Raw genomic sequence first — 18,616 nt, forward strand, 5'->3', positions numbered from 1 at the left:
TTATGGTAATAAATTATATCATCGAGATGCTGTGTTGATGTGTTGATGTGGATGCACATTTTGGTGCAACTGCAAGTACAATCATGTACAGTTAGTACGTTTCGCCACATGCTGGTCAAGTTGCTTCCTGCTTTCTAATCTTCATGAAGTTTGCAGCTAATGTCAGTTGATACAGATTGAGTTAATTTACCTGTGCACCTTACTTATGGGGGCTGCAAAGTTATGCGACACCGTGAAATACAAAGCACTGAGACAGTCGGCGTCAGGTGTTGCCGGTACGCTACGGGATTCACCCAGAACGACGTGTATTTGGCTAAAGAGAAAACGACCGATCTCGTGCTACCTTTGTTGCACATATACACAGCCATTCATGAATTACGTTGCCAACTCCCTGTACCATGGCTAAGCACCGGTTATGCTGGGTAAAAACCATCTCTCCCTCATCTCTGATTATGATGTGTCGAGTGAAACATTCAAAAATGTGTCTTCCATATGTCATGGATTAAGATGCATCACCATACATCCATAACATATGCGATCACACAAAAAGCACGGTTTTCTTTTTGCCGCAGGTAAGTAGCCAGACGACCCTTCGGGCATTTATATTAGGTTGTAACTAAATGACAACAATGAACTAAATGACAACATCAGTGTGACTGGGTGCTGCGCAGTGGCATTAGACATTTTGAAGACGGGGGGGGAGAGTAATCTACTTCATTACTTCAGCGCAGCAATGCAGTGCCGATGGTGCAGTTGTTTTATAGCATAAATTCCCAGAAAAATGCAACGTTCCGTTACAAGAACAAGACGGTAACCTGAGTCACCAGCGTTTGTAGTCCTATACATCCATTCTCTACAGAGTGAAGACGGGGATGTAAAGATAGCAGTGAATTAGGGTTCTCAATTGTCCTTGAATTCGATGATGGTACAATTTCAGCGTGGCTGTGACCAAAATGAAAATAAACAGCATAGGAAAATACTGCGATCATGTATTATGACTGCTTACCATTGCGTTCAATTCAAGGCGGATCCAGGGATTGAAGAAACTGGTGGGGTGTCGTAGCATATTATTTATTTATTTTTACAATGGCTGGTAATGCATTGAAACGTCTTATGGCGGAGTATAAGCGTAAGTAATCGACCATAGAGTCGCAATAGTGTTACCCCCGGAATCATATGTTTGTCTATCCTGGCTGTCATTTGCGCGACGTATTCCATGTTATTGCGATGCGCATATGTTAACCAGTTTCTGGGTTGCTGCCTTTATGCAGGTGAAGTTAAAGTCAAGTCACTTCTTCCCTATATTTAGACTTCTTCAATAATTTGTGCTTTAGTCAGTTCTCATTGAATCAGCTTGGTTTTCATCCCTGGAAGATTTTGCATGAGGTGGTGAAAGTCATGTGTGTGTTTAATCTGTGGTGAGTTCGTGGCAGCAGAATTGTGAGGAACAGCTCGTGCATCTACTTGCAGCTCTTATGCCTGCTGATCTATTATGAGATGCACATAGAGTGAGCGGGATCTCTGTGATGGAGCATAGTCAGTTAAAAAATATATATTTCAGGCCCCAAGGTAGATACTCTTTGTTCCTGTCCATCAAACTAGGCACATTAATATCGGTTTTGTACTTCCAGTACAATAAGGTAACATAAACAATGCATGATTTCAAGGCTGCACTCAACAGATCCTATTTAGGGACTACAGAGTTGTTTCTTACCCAGCATAGCCAGTGCATAATCATGGTGAGGGAATTTGGCAACATAATTTATGTGCAGCTGTGTCTATGTGCAGCATAGATGGCATGATATTGGTTTTCCCCACATGCATATCATTCTCAAGCTGTCATCTAGTGCATCATCATTTCTGTTGAAAATTGGTAGCAGCAAAATTTGTTAGGTGTTAGTAAATTCTAGGTTTGGATTCATGGTATTTCTTCTCAGGGAGGAGAACTGACAACAAGACAACTCATAATTCTGTCATACATGGTCGGAATTGATGTCATGCATTGTGAGCTCCACCCAAAATGATTGCACAATTGCAAGATTGGGCACAAGACTGTCAGTCTGTATTTGCCAATCATGTGTAGATTTTGTTGCCATCCTTCTCATAGTTGTTCACTTCATTTGTAAAGGGTCAAGCACAAGTCTGCTGATCAGTTTCTTTCATCCAGTTGCCACATGATATGAATATTTGAGGCCAGAAGACAACAAACTAAGATATTGTGTGATTGTGTGCATGTGTGTGCATGTCTGATCTGTGCTTGACCATAAAATGTTTATAGTCACTCGGCCACTTCAGGATGTGCTGTTGTGAGCATTCACTGGCATCTGTTCCCTAAAATTGCCTGTTACCAACCTGTTACAATTATGGCTGTGAAACCAGTACTAGGATAGATGCAGGCATATAGTCAGTCCGAATTACTTATTTCAGAGCTGACACTGAATCCTCCAGAAGGAATATTGGCTGGACCTATTAACGAGGAAAATTTTTTTGAATGGGAAGCGCTCATCACGTAAGTTGAACCTGTTTGTTTTCTTCTGTAAACTGCTCATTATATGGCATGGTCTTGATATTAACTTGATTTTATGGTTCATGCAGATTTCACGGTTTGACTTCTGGTCGTAGGAATGTCGCTTTCAAGCAGCTCAAGGTCGAAGCTTTTGACGCAACACTCATTAGGTGGCATCTTTCAGAGGTCCCGAAGGCACGTGCTTTGATGGAGGTGTGTTCACGGCCAAGCTCACGTTTCCGCCGGACTACCCTCTGAATCCACCCAAGATGCAGTTTTCCTGCGAGATGTTCCACCCAAACAGTGAGTTCAAACTCGACCTGATGGTCGCCGTGCCCTTGCTGGCGATGAGGTGCCTGGCGATGACTCAGTTTGATGTGACCATTGTCTGTTGATATTGACGTTTTGCCTTAAGGAGTGGGATGCCCACTACACACTTATTCGATTATGCCGTCCGCATATGCACGGAGGGACGTTTGTGCGTTCGTGCCTGCATGCGTGAGAAACAATTTGATGTGAAGGTCCTATCATTGGTGCTTGTCCATATGTTCCCAGCCGGTCGGGGGGGGGGGGGGGGGCGCTGCCTGCTGAGCTGTTCCTGCGATGTCAGTGTCCTAGTCGTCTGCTGTGCTGTGCCTGCCCCGTCCCCCTGGCGTGTATTCCTGTGAGCTGCTGTAGGCCTCTCGTCACGCGGACCGTGTCCGGAGTGTGTTGCCTGCTGACCATGTTTTCTGGGGTGTGTTGCCTGCTGCCCATGTTCTCTTGGATCTGTGCTGCCTGCTTACTCGTTTTGTTGGATCTGTGTTACCTGCAGATCGTATTTTCTTGGGTCTGTGTTGCCTGCTGACCATGCTGCATGGAATCTGTATTGCTGGCTGGCACGCGTCACTTCCGTCTGCCCAGTCAGAAGTCAGTCAGTGTTGGCTATTGATAATCACCGCCGCCCGCCGATCTGTGCCGCTCGTGTCTAGAGACCCGTGGTGTGCTGATCGGACACCGTCCCGTCCCGGGGCCAATGCTGGCCGCTGGTCTGCTCCGCGCGTGTCTGCTGATCCGTCGCTCATCTGCCGCTCCCTCCGCAGTTTACGCGGACGGCCGCGTGTGCATCTCGATCCTGCACGCACCCGGCGACGATCCCATGGGCTATGAGACGTCGGCCGAGCGCTGGAGCCCCGTGCAGAGCGTCGAGAAGATCCTGCTGTCCGTCGTCAGCATGCTGGCTGGTGAGCGGGACGAGGTTGATCGCGTGACACCAGCGTGTCAGTCGTGCCCGGAACCGCACCTCAGTCGGCCTGCCTCACGAGACACTGTGCGCCTGAATGACTCCCTCCCCAGCATAAGCCGGGCAGAGCTGGCGCGTCAGGTGACCACGCGCGGGCGTGTGTCGGCGCGAAGAGACTGGTCTGAATTTTGCTATAAGTCGGCACGGGCCCCGATCGCCACGCGTCAGCCCCGCCCAATTGGTTTCGACGGTCGGCGTGCTATGCGACGCTCACTTCATCGCCCCGCGCCGTCCCGAAGTTTTCGCGAACGCGCGCTCTTACGCCCTGCCTTCCGCGTGCCGCTGCCCGGCGCTGCGGGCGCCCGGACCCGCGCGCCGGCGCGGCGGGCGTCGCGACGGGGACGCGTTGGCGGCGGGTCCTAACAAGTCCGTTTTTGTCGCGGCTGTGTGGTCGTGTTCTGTGGCGCGCCGTGACGCGTCTGCCGACTGGCCCGCAGAGCCAAACGACGAGAGTGGCGCCAACGTGGACGCGGCCAAGATGTGGCGCCAGGACCGGGCCCAGTTCCAGAGCATTGCCCAGCGGCTGGTTCGCAAGACGCTAGGTCTGCCGCCCACTGCGTGACTGCGTCACGCCTGGTGACGTCACACCGTACTCAACAGTGACGCCATGCCCGCAGCAGTCACGTGCTGACACCGCGCGTGGTGGCGCGACGTTGTGTGGTTGGTGCCACCTAATGGGCGGTGAGAGGGGTGGCCCGTGGGGCCGTACGCGCGCCTCGCCCCGCCCCGCCGGACGCTGGGTTCGGGCTGTCTCTCGATGTGGACTCGACAGGATCTCTGACGGACTGTAGGCTAGCTACTGCCCGCGCGCGAGTGCTGAGGCTGGTGGGACAAGAATATATAAATACCCAACACGGACAAGACAATATAAGATAACAAGACAAGATAGAGCCAAGGCGTCTAATCGACGCGTCTATTAAGGCGTCTACCAAACACGTCTATCAGGCCGCACGCGAGCAGAGTTGGATAGAGCAGAATGTGTTCATCATGGGCTTTGTGACGGGACAATACTCATATGATGGTAACCACGATCAGACACGTTACACTTCTTCACCAGGTCGGCCCAGCCGGCGCCGAATGACCGGGACAATAGCGATCAAAATCACTAGGAGCAAAATGCACGAAATGCAAACAATACGCCTCCTATCACAACAGTGCTACAGTTGATTCAAGCGTGAAAACACCGCAATTCCACAGCTAAGCGTGGCCCGCTTCCCTGCGCCACCCGCACTGCACAACACTGCCACTACGGTGCGTTAAAGGCGAGACGTCAGTCCGCTGCCAGCCCTGATCTCCGCGCCGCTGCGCGTGCCGCGGCACAATGCTGGGGCGAGCGGTGTGTGGCGCGCGGCGCAGGCCGCCCGCTCGCTAATATTCGAACTGTACCAGCAGAACGTACCGCATGCGCACCTGCGCCACGTTGTACACGATGTACTCGTTGTACTGCAGGCAGTTGTTGCCGGGCACCGGCCGCGCCGGTCCAATCGGCACCACCACCCCGTCCTCCCTGCGGTAACACGGGGTCGGTCCTCATGGAGAAAGCCAAGGCTCGGAACGATCAGAGCACTGAGCTGCGTCTGTGCCCCCCCCCCCCCCCCCCCCCCAGCAAAAAGCCAAGGCTCAACGACGACAGCATGGTTACGTCGGTATCCCCCCCCCCCTTAAGCAAAAAGGACCAAAACTGCATATGCCACAGGGATGGCGATACAGGAAATAGTAACCCCAGTTCGCTGATTTTAGGGGACAAGGGAATAAAACTGACGAGCACAAGAGGATCACCTAAAAACAATCACAACAAATGTCATTTTCGCCGACGTGTACTGCTGTTGGACGAGAAGGCAGCGCCGCCCAGCGAGGGGTCCCCCACGGAGTAAGACGTGGTTCAGCCGCAACAAGGAAGGAAGGTCGAGGGTGGGCATGCCCCACTCACATTGTGACGAATGTTTTGGGCGCAGGCGCTTCCGTCCCCAGTCCCTTGACAGAGTGCTTGCCGGCCGGCAGCTTGTCGCCTCTGTAGTCCGCCTGCACTTTCTCGTTACACTGGCGACGACAGCACGACGTCACGAGCTGAGCGCCCCACACTCGCCGCGCTACACTCTTCACTACACTACACACGGACCACACTCGCCGCACTGCGCTCTTCACTACACGGGGAGTGCGACGCTGCATGACGTTGCCGCAGTAGTTCGACACCAGGGGCCGACACTGAGCCCTCTGCGCCACACCGCTGGTCCCGAGGGCTCGCCGTACGGCCGGGCTCGCATTTGACGGCCAGGAGTTCCTGCCCTCTGCCCTCTGGCCCTCTGGGGCAGAAATTGCGTCGCCCTTTTCACGCGGATCGTGCAATGTCCCGCACGGCACCGGACAAGCGAGAGACTAACCAGTTGTAACCCGCGAGACCAGCGTGCGTAGCACTCGCCACATAAGTGTTCACGCCGCTGCAAAAACCAGAGACACCAGATCTCTTACCTTGCCCAAGGAGACCTCACTGAGGAGAAGAATGCCACGATTGTTTTGACGCGTCGTTCGGCAGTAGTTTGCCGACTTGCTAGCCATGTCCGCGAAGTAAATACCCTTTCCGAACTGAGGACGAATGGTACGCGAAGTGAATTCGCCGCGAAGACCATTCAACACCGCCGGCTGGCCGACAGATACATGGCCATTGCCAGTGACATCACTATTGTCACACACCGCTGAACGAGAACACCTTGAGCGTTGGTAATGTGGGCCACCGTGAGCGCCGGCAATGTGGGCGACCGTGAGCGTCAGTAATATGGGTCACGGTGAGCGTCGGTAATATGGGCGACCGCGAGCGACCGTAATATGGGCGACCGTGAGTGCCGGCGTCGGTGGTGCCACACCTTAAGCGCCTGTAATGTGGGCGACCGTGAGCGCCGGTAATGTGGGCGGCCGTGAGCGCCGGTAATGTGGGCGAAGCGCCGGTAATGTGGGCGACCGTGAGCGCCGGCAATATGGGCGACTGTGAGCGCCGGTAATGTGGGCGTCCGTGAGCGTGGGCAATACGGGCGACCGTGAGCGCCGGTAATGTGGGCGACCGTGGGCGCCGGCGTGGGCAGTGCCACACCTCGAGCGCCGGCAATGTGGGCGACCGTGAGCGCCGGTAACGTGGGCGGCGCCACACCGTCATGACGCAGGCCCCATCGCCCGGCTGCTGTCCCGAACACGCTACACTACACCCGGCAGCAGCGGTCAGGCTCAGTCCGCGCGCGCCGCCGCTGTGCTCGCCGGCAGGCGGGCCGGCGGCACCGCGCTCGCTGACGCCGACCGCCGCGCTCACCATGTAGCCGGTGGAGGGCGCCTCGGGCGGCGCGATCTTGAGGCCGGCGCCCAGGATGCCGGCCCAGTTGGACATGCGGCTGCCGTGCCAGAGCAGCATGCGATGGCCCACGTCGCGGAAGCGCGGCCCCTCCGACGGCTTGTTCACCGCGTACGCGTCCAGTAACTTCAGCTTGTAGTGGCAGTGCGTCGCGCCGTGCGTGGTGGCCAAGTACTTGCTGATCAGCTGCGGGACGGGTCACGAGGGTCAGGCCGGCTGCGGGCCCCGCGCGTCGGCTCCTCCCCCTATCAGACGGGTCACGCGTACTATACGGGACACGCCTTGTGATGTGGGTGGTGTACCATATGGGACACTTCGTGGTGCGGGTGGTGTATCACGCGGGACATGCCTGGTTGTGCGTATGGTATACCATAAGGAACAGACCTTGTGGTGCGGATGGTGTACTATGCGGGAAACACCTTGCGGTGCGGTTGGTGTATCATACGGGACACGCCCTGCTGTGTGTGTGCTGCACCACAATGGACACACCTTGCGGTGCGGGTGGCTGGGCGCCAGGTGGGTGATCTCGCAGTCGAGCGCGCGGTAGTGGTTGTCGGTCGGATGGCTGCGCGTGCCGCTCTCTTCCTCTTCGCTCATCAGCTTCAGCGCCAGCTGGATGTCTCCCAGCGCCTCAAGCAGGTCCAGCTTCAGTCGCACCTCTTCCGCCGTGCGGATCAGCGTCGGCGGACGCATCCTGACGGCGGCCGCACCCGACCGGCTCAGGCGACAGCGGTACCGACCCGCGGCGGCCCACACCGCCCACACACAGCCGCACACGGGCCCGCCACAGCTCACGCCGACCAGCTCACGCGACAGCGGTACCGACCCGCGGCGGCCCACGCTGTCCACACACAGCCGCACACGGGCCCGCCACAGCTTACACTGTCAAGATCGCACACCGTAACGCGTCTAGAGCTGTATACGCAGCAGGGTTGACACGTGAAGAAATCGTGAGGAAATAGCTGACAGTGCTCGGCATCCAAAGTTCACAGCAGCATGGTTGCCAGGATCCCACGTGGCGTGCTGCAGGCAGTCGGCTTCCTCCCGAGCGTCGAGATTGCGTCCTGCGAGCAGCATGTACTGCCGAGATACCTCATGCAGTGTCCAGAGCGAACCACGCTGCCCATTGCCGACATCACATGCTCCGAGCAGTGGCCGCCGGGGTGCAGATCCCACGTCACGTGTCCCGGGCTGCTCATGAGCGGAGGCCCAACGATACCTGTTTAAGGTATCCCATGTGTCCGAGCCCCCATAGCACTGTACACAAGAGGCTGCTCTCGCGTGAGGGGAGGGGGGGGGGGGGGTGCTCCAGTCACCAGGCGCCCGACAATACTTCGTTATTGAGTTTTAGGTGCGCGTCAACTGTACTGGTTATTTGCGCTCATTGCCAAACACCATTAAGGCATACATAGTTCTAGAACCCGTCCACGTGCTCAGTGCCGAAACGTGTATCTTTTGGCGAGTTCGGCCGGCAGATAATCTCGCAAAATTCTCCGGAATGTTGGAAAATTCTCCGGGATGGCGTCCGGCACTGCCGTCACGGAAAATTGTCCGATCATTTTTCGTAGCGAGGGAAAATCGCGGAGAATTTCCAAAGCATGGTCAAGGCGGAGAACCTGTTTTCGCTATGCATCGTTATGACCGTTGGCTGTGGATGGCGCAAGAGAGACTAATCTGGGGGATAATTTCCGGACCGGCCGAGTGTAAATGGAGAATCTTCACGGATTATTATCGGGGAGATAATTATTCGTTGAAGAATTTTCTCTTGGCCGACCGTGCCCTATTTTGGCCGTTAGCAAATCATAAGTAGCGGTGACAGTCCATGCAGGGCCCAGGACCGTTAGCAGAACGCCCACTAGTATATCGAGCGGGTGCGGTCGCTGCCCGGCAACGCGATCACAACGGAGAGCGCGCCGGGTGTCGAGCCCGCCCCGGACCCCGCGCCGGACCGGGGGCGGAGGCTCGCGACACGGACCGGTACCAAAGACTCCGGCGCGGGACAACGGCCCAGGTGCTCGCGTACGGTTCCGACGGCAGCTCGCAGCACTGTACCATGCCGGCACAACAGCGCCGTCATGGAGTATTGCCCACTGACGTCGACGTAAAACAAACACGAGCCTGCCACCCAGACCGTTGGAAATCTTCACAAAACTCTCAATGACCGTAGATGGCGGAGAGACAGGTCCCACACATGCTGGGCGCGTGACTGACCCGAAGTTGTGCGGGATGCGGGTATAGAAGGCACTGCACGCCTTCTCCAGCTCGGCGCCTGTCTTCTTGGCGCTGATAAGCTCGTCAATCCGCTTCAGCGCCTCGTAGCCGGCCTTGATCTGATCCTCGGTCAGCTTGCCTGGCAGCCGCGCAGACGACGGGCATCAGGCGCGAATGAGCGTGGCAGCACGAACGGACAACACCGCCCGAGGCCGTAGCGTGGTAGCAAGCGTCATGCAATAGTCAAGCGATCAGCGAAACAGTCCCGCAGCTCGGTCTCCCGCTGAAAAACGACCAGGAAACGATCAACTTGTACAAATTTTGCATACATTCACGGACCAGCGCAAAATTTTGTCGACCAGCAATTCCACCATCGGACGGTGAGATCAGGGCTCACGCAACACACCCGGCTTAGCTTCGACAGCGCTCTCACAAATACAAAAAAAAAACAGAAAAAGATAGGGAAACAAACTCTTAAAAAATGAGAGCTATTGAACCTTGCAACGGCAATCATCAGATTTTTAATCATCACCGACGTTTTCACCATCAATCCCTTCTTACAACCACGGACCCTACCAAACGAATGTTGTGCATCTTGGCTTGTGAATGAACGGCCCGCAGACCTGAGTCATTTACTTTGCGAACTAACCACGTCCCCGGCACTACGGATATACCTGTTCCGGCCACATATCTCCCGTCTCGTCCTTACTTTAGCCACAACTGTTGCCTTACGTACGCCCGCGTTTGCATCCATCATCACAACGGCTGCAGCGGAGTCCCCCCCCCCTCCCCCCCCCCCCCCCCACGCACGTCAGCCCATCAGGTACTGTCACACACGGGAACGCCGGCCGCGTCACTGGCTTCTGGTCAGGCCAGCGGCGACCACTGCGCCACGGACACCACACCAGCCCCACACCGGTCAATGTGCTACGCTTAATGTGCACCACGGGCCCCGCACCGGCGCCACACCAGCCCATGTCAGGTTCAATGTGTGACGCGGGCACGGCACCGGCACCACACCAGCCCATGTCAGGTTCAATGTGTGACGCGGGCCCCGCACCGGCACCACACCAGCCCATGTCAGGTTCAATGTGTGACGCGGGCACCGCACCGGCACCACACCAGCCCCCCACCGGTCAATGTCTTACGTTTAATGTGCGCCACGGGCCCCGCACCGGCATCACACCAGCCCATGTCAGGTTCAATGTGTGACGCGGGCACCGCACCGGCACCACACCAGCCCATGTCAGGTTCAATGTGTGACGCGGCCACCGCACCGGCACCACACCAGCCCCCCACCGGTCAATGTCTTACGTTTAATGTGCGCCGCGGGCCCCGCACCGGCACCACACCAGCCCATGTCAGGTTCAATGTGTGACGCGGCCACCGCACCGGCACCACACCAGCCCCACACCGGTCAATGTCTTACGTTTAATGTGCGCCACGGGCCCCGCACCGGCACCACACCAGCCCATGTCAGGTTCAATGTGTGACGCAGGCACCGCACCGGCACCACACCAGCCCATGTCAGGTTCAATGTGTGACGCGGCCACCGCACCGGCACCACACCAGCCCCCCACCGGTCAATGTCTTACGTTTAATGTGCGCCGCGGGCCCCGCACCGGTACCCCACCGGCCAATGTGTCAGGTTCAATGTGTGACGCGGGCACTGCATCAGTCAATGTGTCGCGTGAACATGGACATTTGAACTGAAATGGAACTGATCCACGCGACGCGGGCTTTTTCGGTGAACAAATACCGGTGTGATGCCACTCCGTTAGGGCCCTGGCCGAAAAATTCTCCACCTCATGTGGTCACGTGATAGATTCCTTCGAATCACTGACAACAAGTTGGCATTCAAAGACGTCGATGTCTACATACCCAAGGGTCCTTTCTTGGCATCATACTGCATCTCCACGACAGCGTCCTCCATTACTTTAACATTGCATATCAACTCGATCAGGTCTTGTACACGCTTTTCAAGCTTGCAGGGTTCAATCTGGAATGCAAGGTCATCACCACGTGAGGTAGCGACAACAGCTCTGCAACTCTGAACACCACAGAAACTCATAACTGTGAATGCGCCATCGCTACCAAACATTCTCAAGCTTGTTTGTAGCTGCGATTTTTCGTGTGACCGCTACAATGTCCTGTCAATATGAACCAACAAATGGCCGCTGCCAGACAAGATGCGGGTGATATCACCGACCGGATGGAAATAGTGCTGTCCCCTTTGTAAGGATCGGGCCCACCAAACGTGTTTTAGCTTCAAGTTTTTTTTTTCTAAAAAGGCAAACGATTCCGTCTTCAAAGAGACCGTCTCGAACCATAGTAAATTCAAAAATATATCAAAACTTACACGTTTCGCCCTTGGCCGCGACGCTGCGGACCAAACACACAACCAACCCTGACCGAATCATTGTATAGTATTCGTCGCAAAAGGGCTCCCTTTAAGGGCAACACTTCGCAGCATTGCTGCAGCGTTAGGACAAGCCATCCGAGATGCAATTTCACCAAATATTCGTTTGTTTCTCACTTGAAAGTGATACCACGGTCAGAAATATCCGCAAGGCACATATCATACCAATGCAACCAAAATCGTAAGTCGTGAATCTTCCAAAAAAAGCAACAAAAACATTTTTGATGATAGAAATAAAGTGCACATCAATTCGTCAAACTACCACGGATATATATTCGCAAACTAAGTGTGAGTGGGTAGGGTGGGGGTGGGGGCTGAGCAGAGATAAATATCTGGACCTAGCCTCAAAATACGCCCCAAAATAGGTTTTTTATAGCATTTGACCTACTTCCTTTACAAAGTTGTTGAAGGGTTGGAGCTCTTCAAAACTGAACAAGTAACTACACCTCTACGTGCGAATATCCATTTTCTCTAGTAAAACTTGATGTAAGTCTCGAAATTATCGACGTGTAATGGATAGCAGATCATCGGCTGCTATCTTGTTGTCAAACCTTTTCGAACCTTTAAACGATATCGAGGAAAAAACTGCAACTTACTTCATGATCAACCTAACTAAATGTTCTTCCGTCAAAACGCTGCCACAAATACATGGCGATTTGTCCACTCACTACGTCCATTTGCAATAATCACAAGAATAAAGGGAGTCCCACTTAAGATTAAGCACTTGACTCAGGTCCACAAAGCACCATGCACTTTGATGTTATCCATGTGAACTGATGTAATTCTTGTCCCAAAATAGCACAGCACACAGACCAAATTCAAAATGTGACGCAGCATCTCTTAGAATTACCTCCTTCTTCGCTTTCGCGGCCTCTGTTCTAATCTTCTTGGCGTCGGGCTCATCCTCGCCATAGTCCATCTTCAGCAAGTCATATTTCCCGGGTACCTTTTTGAAAGCATGTCTGTTGCACCATGCGTTTCTTGTCTTCTCCTGAAACCTACACCGACACATCAACGTAAATCTTTACATGTGCAATGACAAGGTGACAAACATTCATACACGTCAGAATGAAGCTCATGATGGCCGTACGAAGTTAAGTATTTGTGACGTTTTTGTTGTTAAAATGGCTGGGTTATTTTGCGACACATTCCACCGGGGTCCATGGGGTAGCGATTCCTTACACCGTCTGCAGCAGCAGGCGCGAAACCCTAGAAGGTGAAGAAACCTCAGGTCTTTTAACGGTGGTATGCGCCCCATACTTCCGCCAGCACGTCCTTGTAAGCTTCAGTGGCTCCGCCACCAGCCAAAAGCTGGGTGGAAATCGAGGTCTTTTGATTTGCTTCTTTCCGTGCAACGGCAAAGGGCAAAATTCCGGCCAGCACTTACTACATTAGTCGTACTCACTTCCAAGTGAAGACGCTTTTCGCAGAATCCAAGTTGCCATGGGCTTCGGTCAGGCTGTTTTGTCCCCCGTAGCCCACTCGCCCCCAGCGCATCCACACGGAGAAGCTATGGCCGTCGTCGCTTTCCAGCAGCTGGATGAGGTAGTACTTGTTGTTGTTGCTCTGGATGTTGGTCTGGTTGAGCATGCAGTCCCAGATATCATCACCCTCGCAGTAGACATGGAAGCGCGCCGCTACCGGGCACTGGCTGTCCACCGGGGCGCGCCCCTTGAGGAGGACCGTCTTCATTTCGGAGCCGGAGTCACCGGCCGAAGAGGCGGCCGCATCTGCGGGGGACAGCGGTCAGCACAGGCCACCCCCAGACCCCGCACTGTGGCGCCCGCGGGGGACAGCGGTCAGTACAGGCCACCCCCAGACCCCGCACTGTGGTGCCTGCGGGGGACAGCGGTCAGCACAGGCCATCCTCAGACCCCGCACTGTGGTGCCTGCGGGGGACAGCGGTCAGCACAGGCCACCCTCAGACCCCGCATGGCAACAGCTGCGGGGGACAGCGGTCTGGTCGCCCCAAAAATAATGAAATAGAGTGACCAAATCATACATTTTACGTAGATTGAAGATGTTCTATGCGCCGAGTCGGCGTGTGCAGCCAATTACGGCGCACAGGTTACAGGAAACCAGGAAAAAGCAATTAAGTAGGTGAAACAAGCTAAGAGGCATAACGCCGTTGGCTGGTTTTGGCCAGGGTTAAAGACACGTATCAAGGGCTGCCGAGTTTATTGCCAAAATCGAATGCCTCCCAGATCAAAGTTATGACCCCAGTTTTGGGGAAACTGGACACTTGATGTTTGAACAGCTACAGGCAAAACCTTGCCAAACACGATAAGAGCAAGAGGATACACTGGATGACAATTCGAGTATTATAAAGCGTTATAAACCCAAAGGTACCCCGGAAGCACTTCCGCTGCTTGATCAACCTAGATCGGCCTAGGCGATAGCAAATCTGAATGACATGAAACCTTATAAATGAAGTGGTATTTAAGTGCGTTAATGGGCTTTGGGGGGGGGGGGGGGGGGCAGTACGGCACACTATCAGTTACACTTGAAACTCAGAAGCACCCCAAATTACCTCACATGTGATACAACATCGGAGAGTCAATCGAGATCAACGGATGTATACATTAACTTCATTTGATTTTGAACAGGTCACATCGTCGTAGAAAAAAACATCATTTCTGACCTACACCTATAAAAAATCAATATCTTTACCTTCACAACCTGTCGTTGATCCCAGGGGTTTTCACGGTCGTCTCTGCATGCACGCACATAAGATGGAAAAAAGAAACTTGCTGCACCCAATAATTATTTGTTACAACTGGGCAACTCGACCCTTGCGCGGTGAAATTAACGTGCATACATCAGTCCTCAATGTGTACAAAACAGTTGCATTTTGATGGAATTCCGCAGCATTAAGCACATATATAATGGCCGCCAGTAAAATACCAATACGTCACAGCACGCCATCATAATTCATGTAACATCACATGTGCCGTGCTGCATGTCACGCTCGGACCAGCAAGGTGTCCCATGTTCACTTTAAGTCTTCCACAGACTTTGCACGACTTTTCCGTGCCCAGAAACGTTATTTAACTGTCCACTGCAGTCGGGACACGTTCATTTTGTTCACTTCACTAGACAAGCCCTCTTCTCAACACGATCCCTATAATTTAAGTATCGCACAACTTACAGAAGCACCTTGATCAGCGACTATAACCACCATCATAGTCGATCAACACGATCCACGCACACACGAGGCCCCGCTATAAAAGTGCACCACTTTCTGAACTTCTCGTGCCACTGACCTGGCGACGCCCACCCACTGACCTGGCGACACCCACCCACTAACCTGGCGATACCCACTCACTGACCTGACGACATCCACCCACTGACCTGGCGACGCCCACCCACTGACCTGGCGACACCCACCCACTACCTGGCGATACCCACCCACTGACCTGACGACATCCACCCACTACCTGGCGGCACCCACCCACTGACCTGGCGCGGTCCACCGATGCATAGAGCCTCTGTTCCCCTTGTCACCCGCGCGCCCCCTGTCCTGTTAGTCATGACCCTCCCGTCCCGCGATTAGACACTCGCCACATCCGGATGACGTCACGCCGGTCCACGTGACGCCCGCAGCAGGACACCGGCATGCAAACATATATAGAGTGGGCGCATGTAAGTGCCCTATAAGTGCCCAAGCTTTTTCGGTGCAGCTGACCAATAATTTAGGCATACTGGGTTGTCTTGAGCGCAAAAACATGTGCGCGGAATTAGATGAGAATTGTTGTAGTTCTCCACCTCTCCTTCACTTTTAACTGATTTTTTTTTTGTCGTAAGGGCTAAGTTACTCTACCAATCTGCATTGTATAAAACGCACTCAAACTTCAGCCGCAATCGTTCCTGTGGTGACCGCCATGAGTCGACGAATCCCGCAATCAAGTGACATGCTTGTTCGCATAATGCGATCGCTGTCCCTGAACACACAGCTACACCAACGTAGGTAACATGCGTCGCAGCTTCGAGGTCCTTCTGAAGTCCGTCATCGGTTGACTTCGGAAACAGTTTTCACTGGCAAGATCATGTTGAAGACATATACCAGCGGCGTTATCGAACGCGTCGTTTATCTTTGCATAGGAAACTTGAGTTAAATAAAATCGACTTGACTTTGTACAAGCGGCGATTTCGAGCGCGATCAGGCCAGCTTTGCGGCTGCACGGCGGTCACCAGGGGCTGTCTTCCGGCCCCGCACGGCGCCGCACGGGCACCTCTGCGCCCGAGGACACAGCTGACGGTGGCCCGACTGCCGTGGCGTACCACGAACACGAGCACACGTCACAATGGCCGCCCGTGCGCCGCGGGGCCGATGCCTAACCTGCGGAAGAGCGATCTAAACCAAGACAATTAGAGCCGCAATGTAGGGTGCTTACCGCTGTCCGCGTCCACCTTCCTTTTCCCCTTCGCGGCCGGCGCAGAGTCCTTCTTCGCCGAGCCATCGTCTTTGCCGGCGGGTGTGGTGTTGCCGCCATTAGCTGAGGCGGCAGGCTTGAGTCCAGAGACGGGTTTGTGCTTGGCGTCGTACGGCTTTCCCTCGCAGCTCACCCGTTGTAAGTCGATGTCGTCACAACCTTTCTTCTTCATCTTCATGTTCTTTAGATCAAATGTCACGGGCGTGCGAGAGACCTTCGCCCTTTTCTTGGCAAAAGCTTCCTCTAGTGCCTGCACGTGTGACATAGGCAAGTACTTTTCGGTCCTCTTTTCTTTTCCACTCCAACTGTAGCTGTCTGGAAACATAAACCGTCGTAGAAGAGTCCCATGCACCGAAACGCCCAGAGTGAGCAGCGTCTTCAACAAGCCCGTGGATCGATCACAATATTTTTTGCGGTCTGAAAATGTCAAGTAATGCCAAAATCATTATCAGGTGACCGTATGTGAAACCAGACGAGTCCCACGATCTTTATCCCACCCAGTACCTCATAAGCACAGTCATGAAAACGTTCTGATTACACCCCGCTGCGCCTCCAGGACGCGTGTACAAACCTGAACCGGCATTCTTCACACAGCGGATCCTGGCCGCTCGCTTGGCAGCTGAGCTGGCCTGCGTCATGTTCACAAGGTCGATGGTCAGGTCCGCAGAGTCCGACTTTAGCTCTACCTTGTCCTCACCGTCTGCAAAATCATCTGTTGTCAACATCAGTGCGTTTTAAGCTTACCTTACGTTTAGAGACGGATGCACGTAAGCATGCCTGAAAAATCAAACCTTTACATCGTTCAAACCCTGGATCTGAGGCAACTGAAATATGTGAGCACTTGGGTTGCACTTATTCTTAAAGCTGCACATTTCATCTGGACGCCCCCCACAGCTTAAGTTGGCCATACTAGACCCGAATGTAACTTCCTTTGGAAAGCATCATATTTGAGCGGTCACGGCGCGAACGGCGGGATTCGGTACCGATGAACATTTCGTCAATCCAGTCTTTTCACGATCGGCTGCAACATGATAAGCTGCATTGTTTAAATTCCTCGTTACATATACAGCAAGCAAATGGAATTCATTGTATTATTTCTGTCAGGAGCCAGCCAATAGTAGACATAGATGTTAACTTCGAACCTAAGGCTTCAGTTACGGACAGAATTCGTCTTCCGAACTTGCATGACCCAGCCTCAGCTCTCGTCTTCTGAGCTTGCATGCCCCAGCCTAGCTCTCCGTCTTCTGAGCTTGCATGCCCCAGCCTCAGCTCTCATCTTCTGACTCGCGTGACCCAGCCTCAACTCACATCTTCCGAGCTTGCATACCCCAGCATCTCGTCTTCCGACCTCGCATGCCCCAGCCTCAGCTCTCGTCTTCCGAGCTCGCATGACCCAGCCTCAGCTCTCGTCTTCCGAGCTCGCATGACCCGGCCTCAGCTCTCGTCTTCCGAGCTCGCATGCCCCAGCCTCAGCTCTCGCCTTCCGAGCTCGCATGACCCAGCCTCAGCTCTCGTCTTCCGAGCTCGCGTGACCCAGCCTCATCTCTTGTTTTCCGAGCTCGCATGCCCCAGCCTCAGCTCTCGTCTTCCGAGCTTGCACGCCCCAGCCTCACCTTCTTCCGAGCTTGCATGCTCCAGGCTCAGCTCTCGTCTTCCAAACTTCCATGCCCCAGCCTCAGCTCTCTTCTTCCACACTTGCATGCCCCACCGTCAGCCCCCATCTTCCGAGCTCGCATGCCCCAGTCTCATCTCTCGTCTTCCAAACTTGCGTGCCCCAGCCTCAGCTCTCGTCTTCCGAACTTGCACGCCCCAGCCTGAACTCTCGTCTTCTGGGCTTGCATGCCCAGCCCTAGCTCTCGCCTGCCAATGCCGCGACATCTAAGGCCAACATCCAGCTCCGACCCGCCGCCGCGCGTGTCCCAGTCAACTCGTGTCACGGCGCCTTTCTCCGGGCGCTGCCAGGTGGCCGGTCAGTACTCGCGCTGAGACGGTTAATGCGCCATCACGGCCTCGTGCGCCGCGTTCGATTCACGGACACGTGTCTCCCCCCCCCCCCCCCATCGTTCACCATCTGCAAGTTGGGCTTAAATCCTATCTTTGGCATCTTTAACGGTGATAACAAACCTTTCGCATTTCCACCGTCGGCATTTCCTCTGGGAGGGGAGAACCCGCACCGTTCACGGTGAATTATTTCGGGACAGTGGCAACGTAAACTAAGCTGCGACCTCTAACACGCAGCCGTCCTCCGTGAAAGCGATGACAGCTTCAATAAGATTCCGGACCATCATGTCACTGCTTGGAACTGTCGAAGCGGACCATCGCCGGCTGCGGACAAATCCCAGGGCACTCGAACTCCATCCTGCGCAACAAGAGCAATGAGGCGGTGACGGAGATATTCCGGCGGGGGGGGGGGATGACGCCTCCTAGG

The 18,616-nt window shown here is 54.3% G+C and overlaps 2 protein-coding genes across 2 annotated transcripts; one reads left to right on the forward strand and one right to left on the reverse strand.

The window, feature by feature from the left end:
• Positions 1-943: 943 nt before the first annotated feature.
• LOC119105759 (ubiquitin-conjugating enzyme E2 G2) lies at positions 944-4,619 on the forward strand. The gene is made up of 5 exons (XM_037229254.1): positions 944-1,129; positions 2,428-2,509; positions 2,691-2,809; positions 3,589-3,729; positions 4,226-4,619. The coding sequence occupies exons 1-5, from the start codon at positions 1,087-1,089 to the stop codon at positions 4,348-4,350; spliced, it is 510 nt and encodes a 169-aa protein (XP_037085149.1). The 5' UTR covers positions 944-1,086; the 3' UTR covers positions 4,351-4,619.
• A 55-nt stretch (positions 4,620-4,674) lies between these two features.
• Positions 4,675-16,888, reverse strand: LOC119105757 (poly [ADP-ribose] polymerase 2). Its single transcript, XM_037229251.1, has 11 exons — positions 16,760-16,888; positions 16,150-16,503; positions 13,161-13,485; positions 12,606-12,753; positions 11,218-11,335; positions 9,337-9,475; positions 7,615-7,819; positions 7,087-7,311; positions 6,258-6,371; positions 5,719-5,828; positions 4,675-5,295 (listed from the first exon to the last, which is right to left on the reverse strand). The coding sequence occupies exons 1-11, from the start codon at positions 16,824-16,826 to the stop codon at positions 5,157-5,159; spliced, it is 1,944 nt and encodes a 647-aa protein (XP_037085146.1). The 5' UTR covers positions 16,827-16,888; the 3' UTR covers positions 4,675-5,156.
• Positions 16,889-18,616: the final 1,728 nt, after the last annotated feature.

The sequence above is a fragment of the Pollicipes pollicipes genome, unplaced genomic scaffold (genome assembly GCF_011947565.3).
Source record: "Pollicipes pollicipes isolate AB1234 unplaced genomic scaffold, Ppol_2.1 Scaffold_6138;HRSCAF=7277_pilon_pilon_pilon, whole genome shotgun sequence".
Lineage (NCBI taxonomy): Eukaryota > Metazoa > Arthropoda > Thecostraca > Pollicipedomorpha > Pollicipedidae > Pollicipes > Pollicipes pollicipes.

Excerpts from the sequence above, each read along its gene's own strand:
- LOC119105759 (XM_037229254.1), top strand. The coding sequence starts at position 1,087 with ATGGCTGGTAATGCATTGAAACGTCTTATGGCGGAGTATAAGC. Across the intron at positions 1,130-2,427 it reads TCTTATGGCGGAGTATAAGC|AGCTGACACTGAATCCTCCA; the intron begins GTAAGTAATCGA and ends TACTTATTTCAG. Across the intron at positions 3,730-4,225 it reads CGTCGTCAGCATGCTGGCTG|AGCCAAACGACGAGAGTGGC; the intron begins GTGAGCGGGACG and ends ACTGGCCCGCAG.
- LOC119105757 (XM_037229251.1), bottom strand. The coding sequence starts at position 16,826 with ATGACGCAGGCCAGCTCAGCTGCCAAGCGAGCGGCCAGGATCCGCTGT. Across the intron at positions 16,504-16,759 it reads TGTGAAGAATGCCGGTTCAG|ACAGCTACAGTTGGAGTGGA; the intron begins GTTTGTACACGC and ends TTATGTTTCCAG. Across the intron at positions 5,296-5,718 it reads CCCAAAACATTCGTCACAAT|GGAGGACGGGGTGGTGGTGC; the intron begins GTGAGTGGGGCA and ends GTGTTACCGCAG.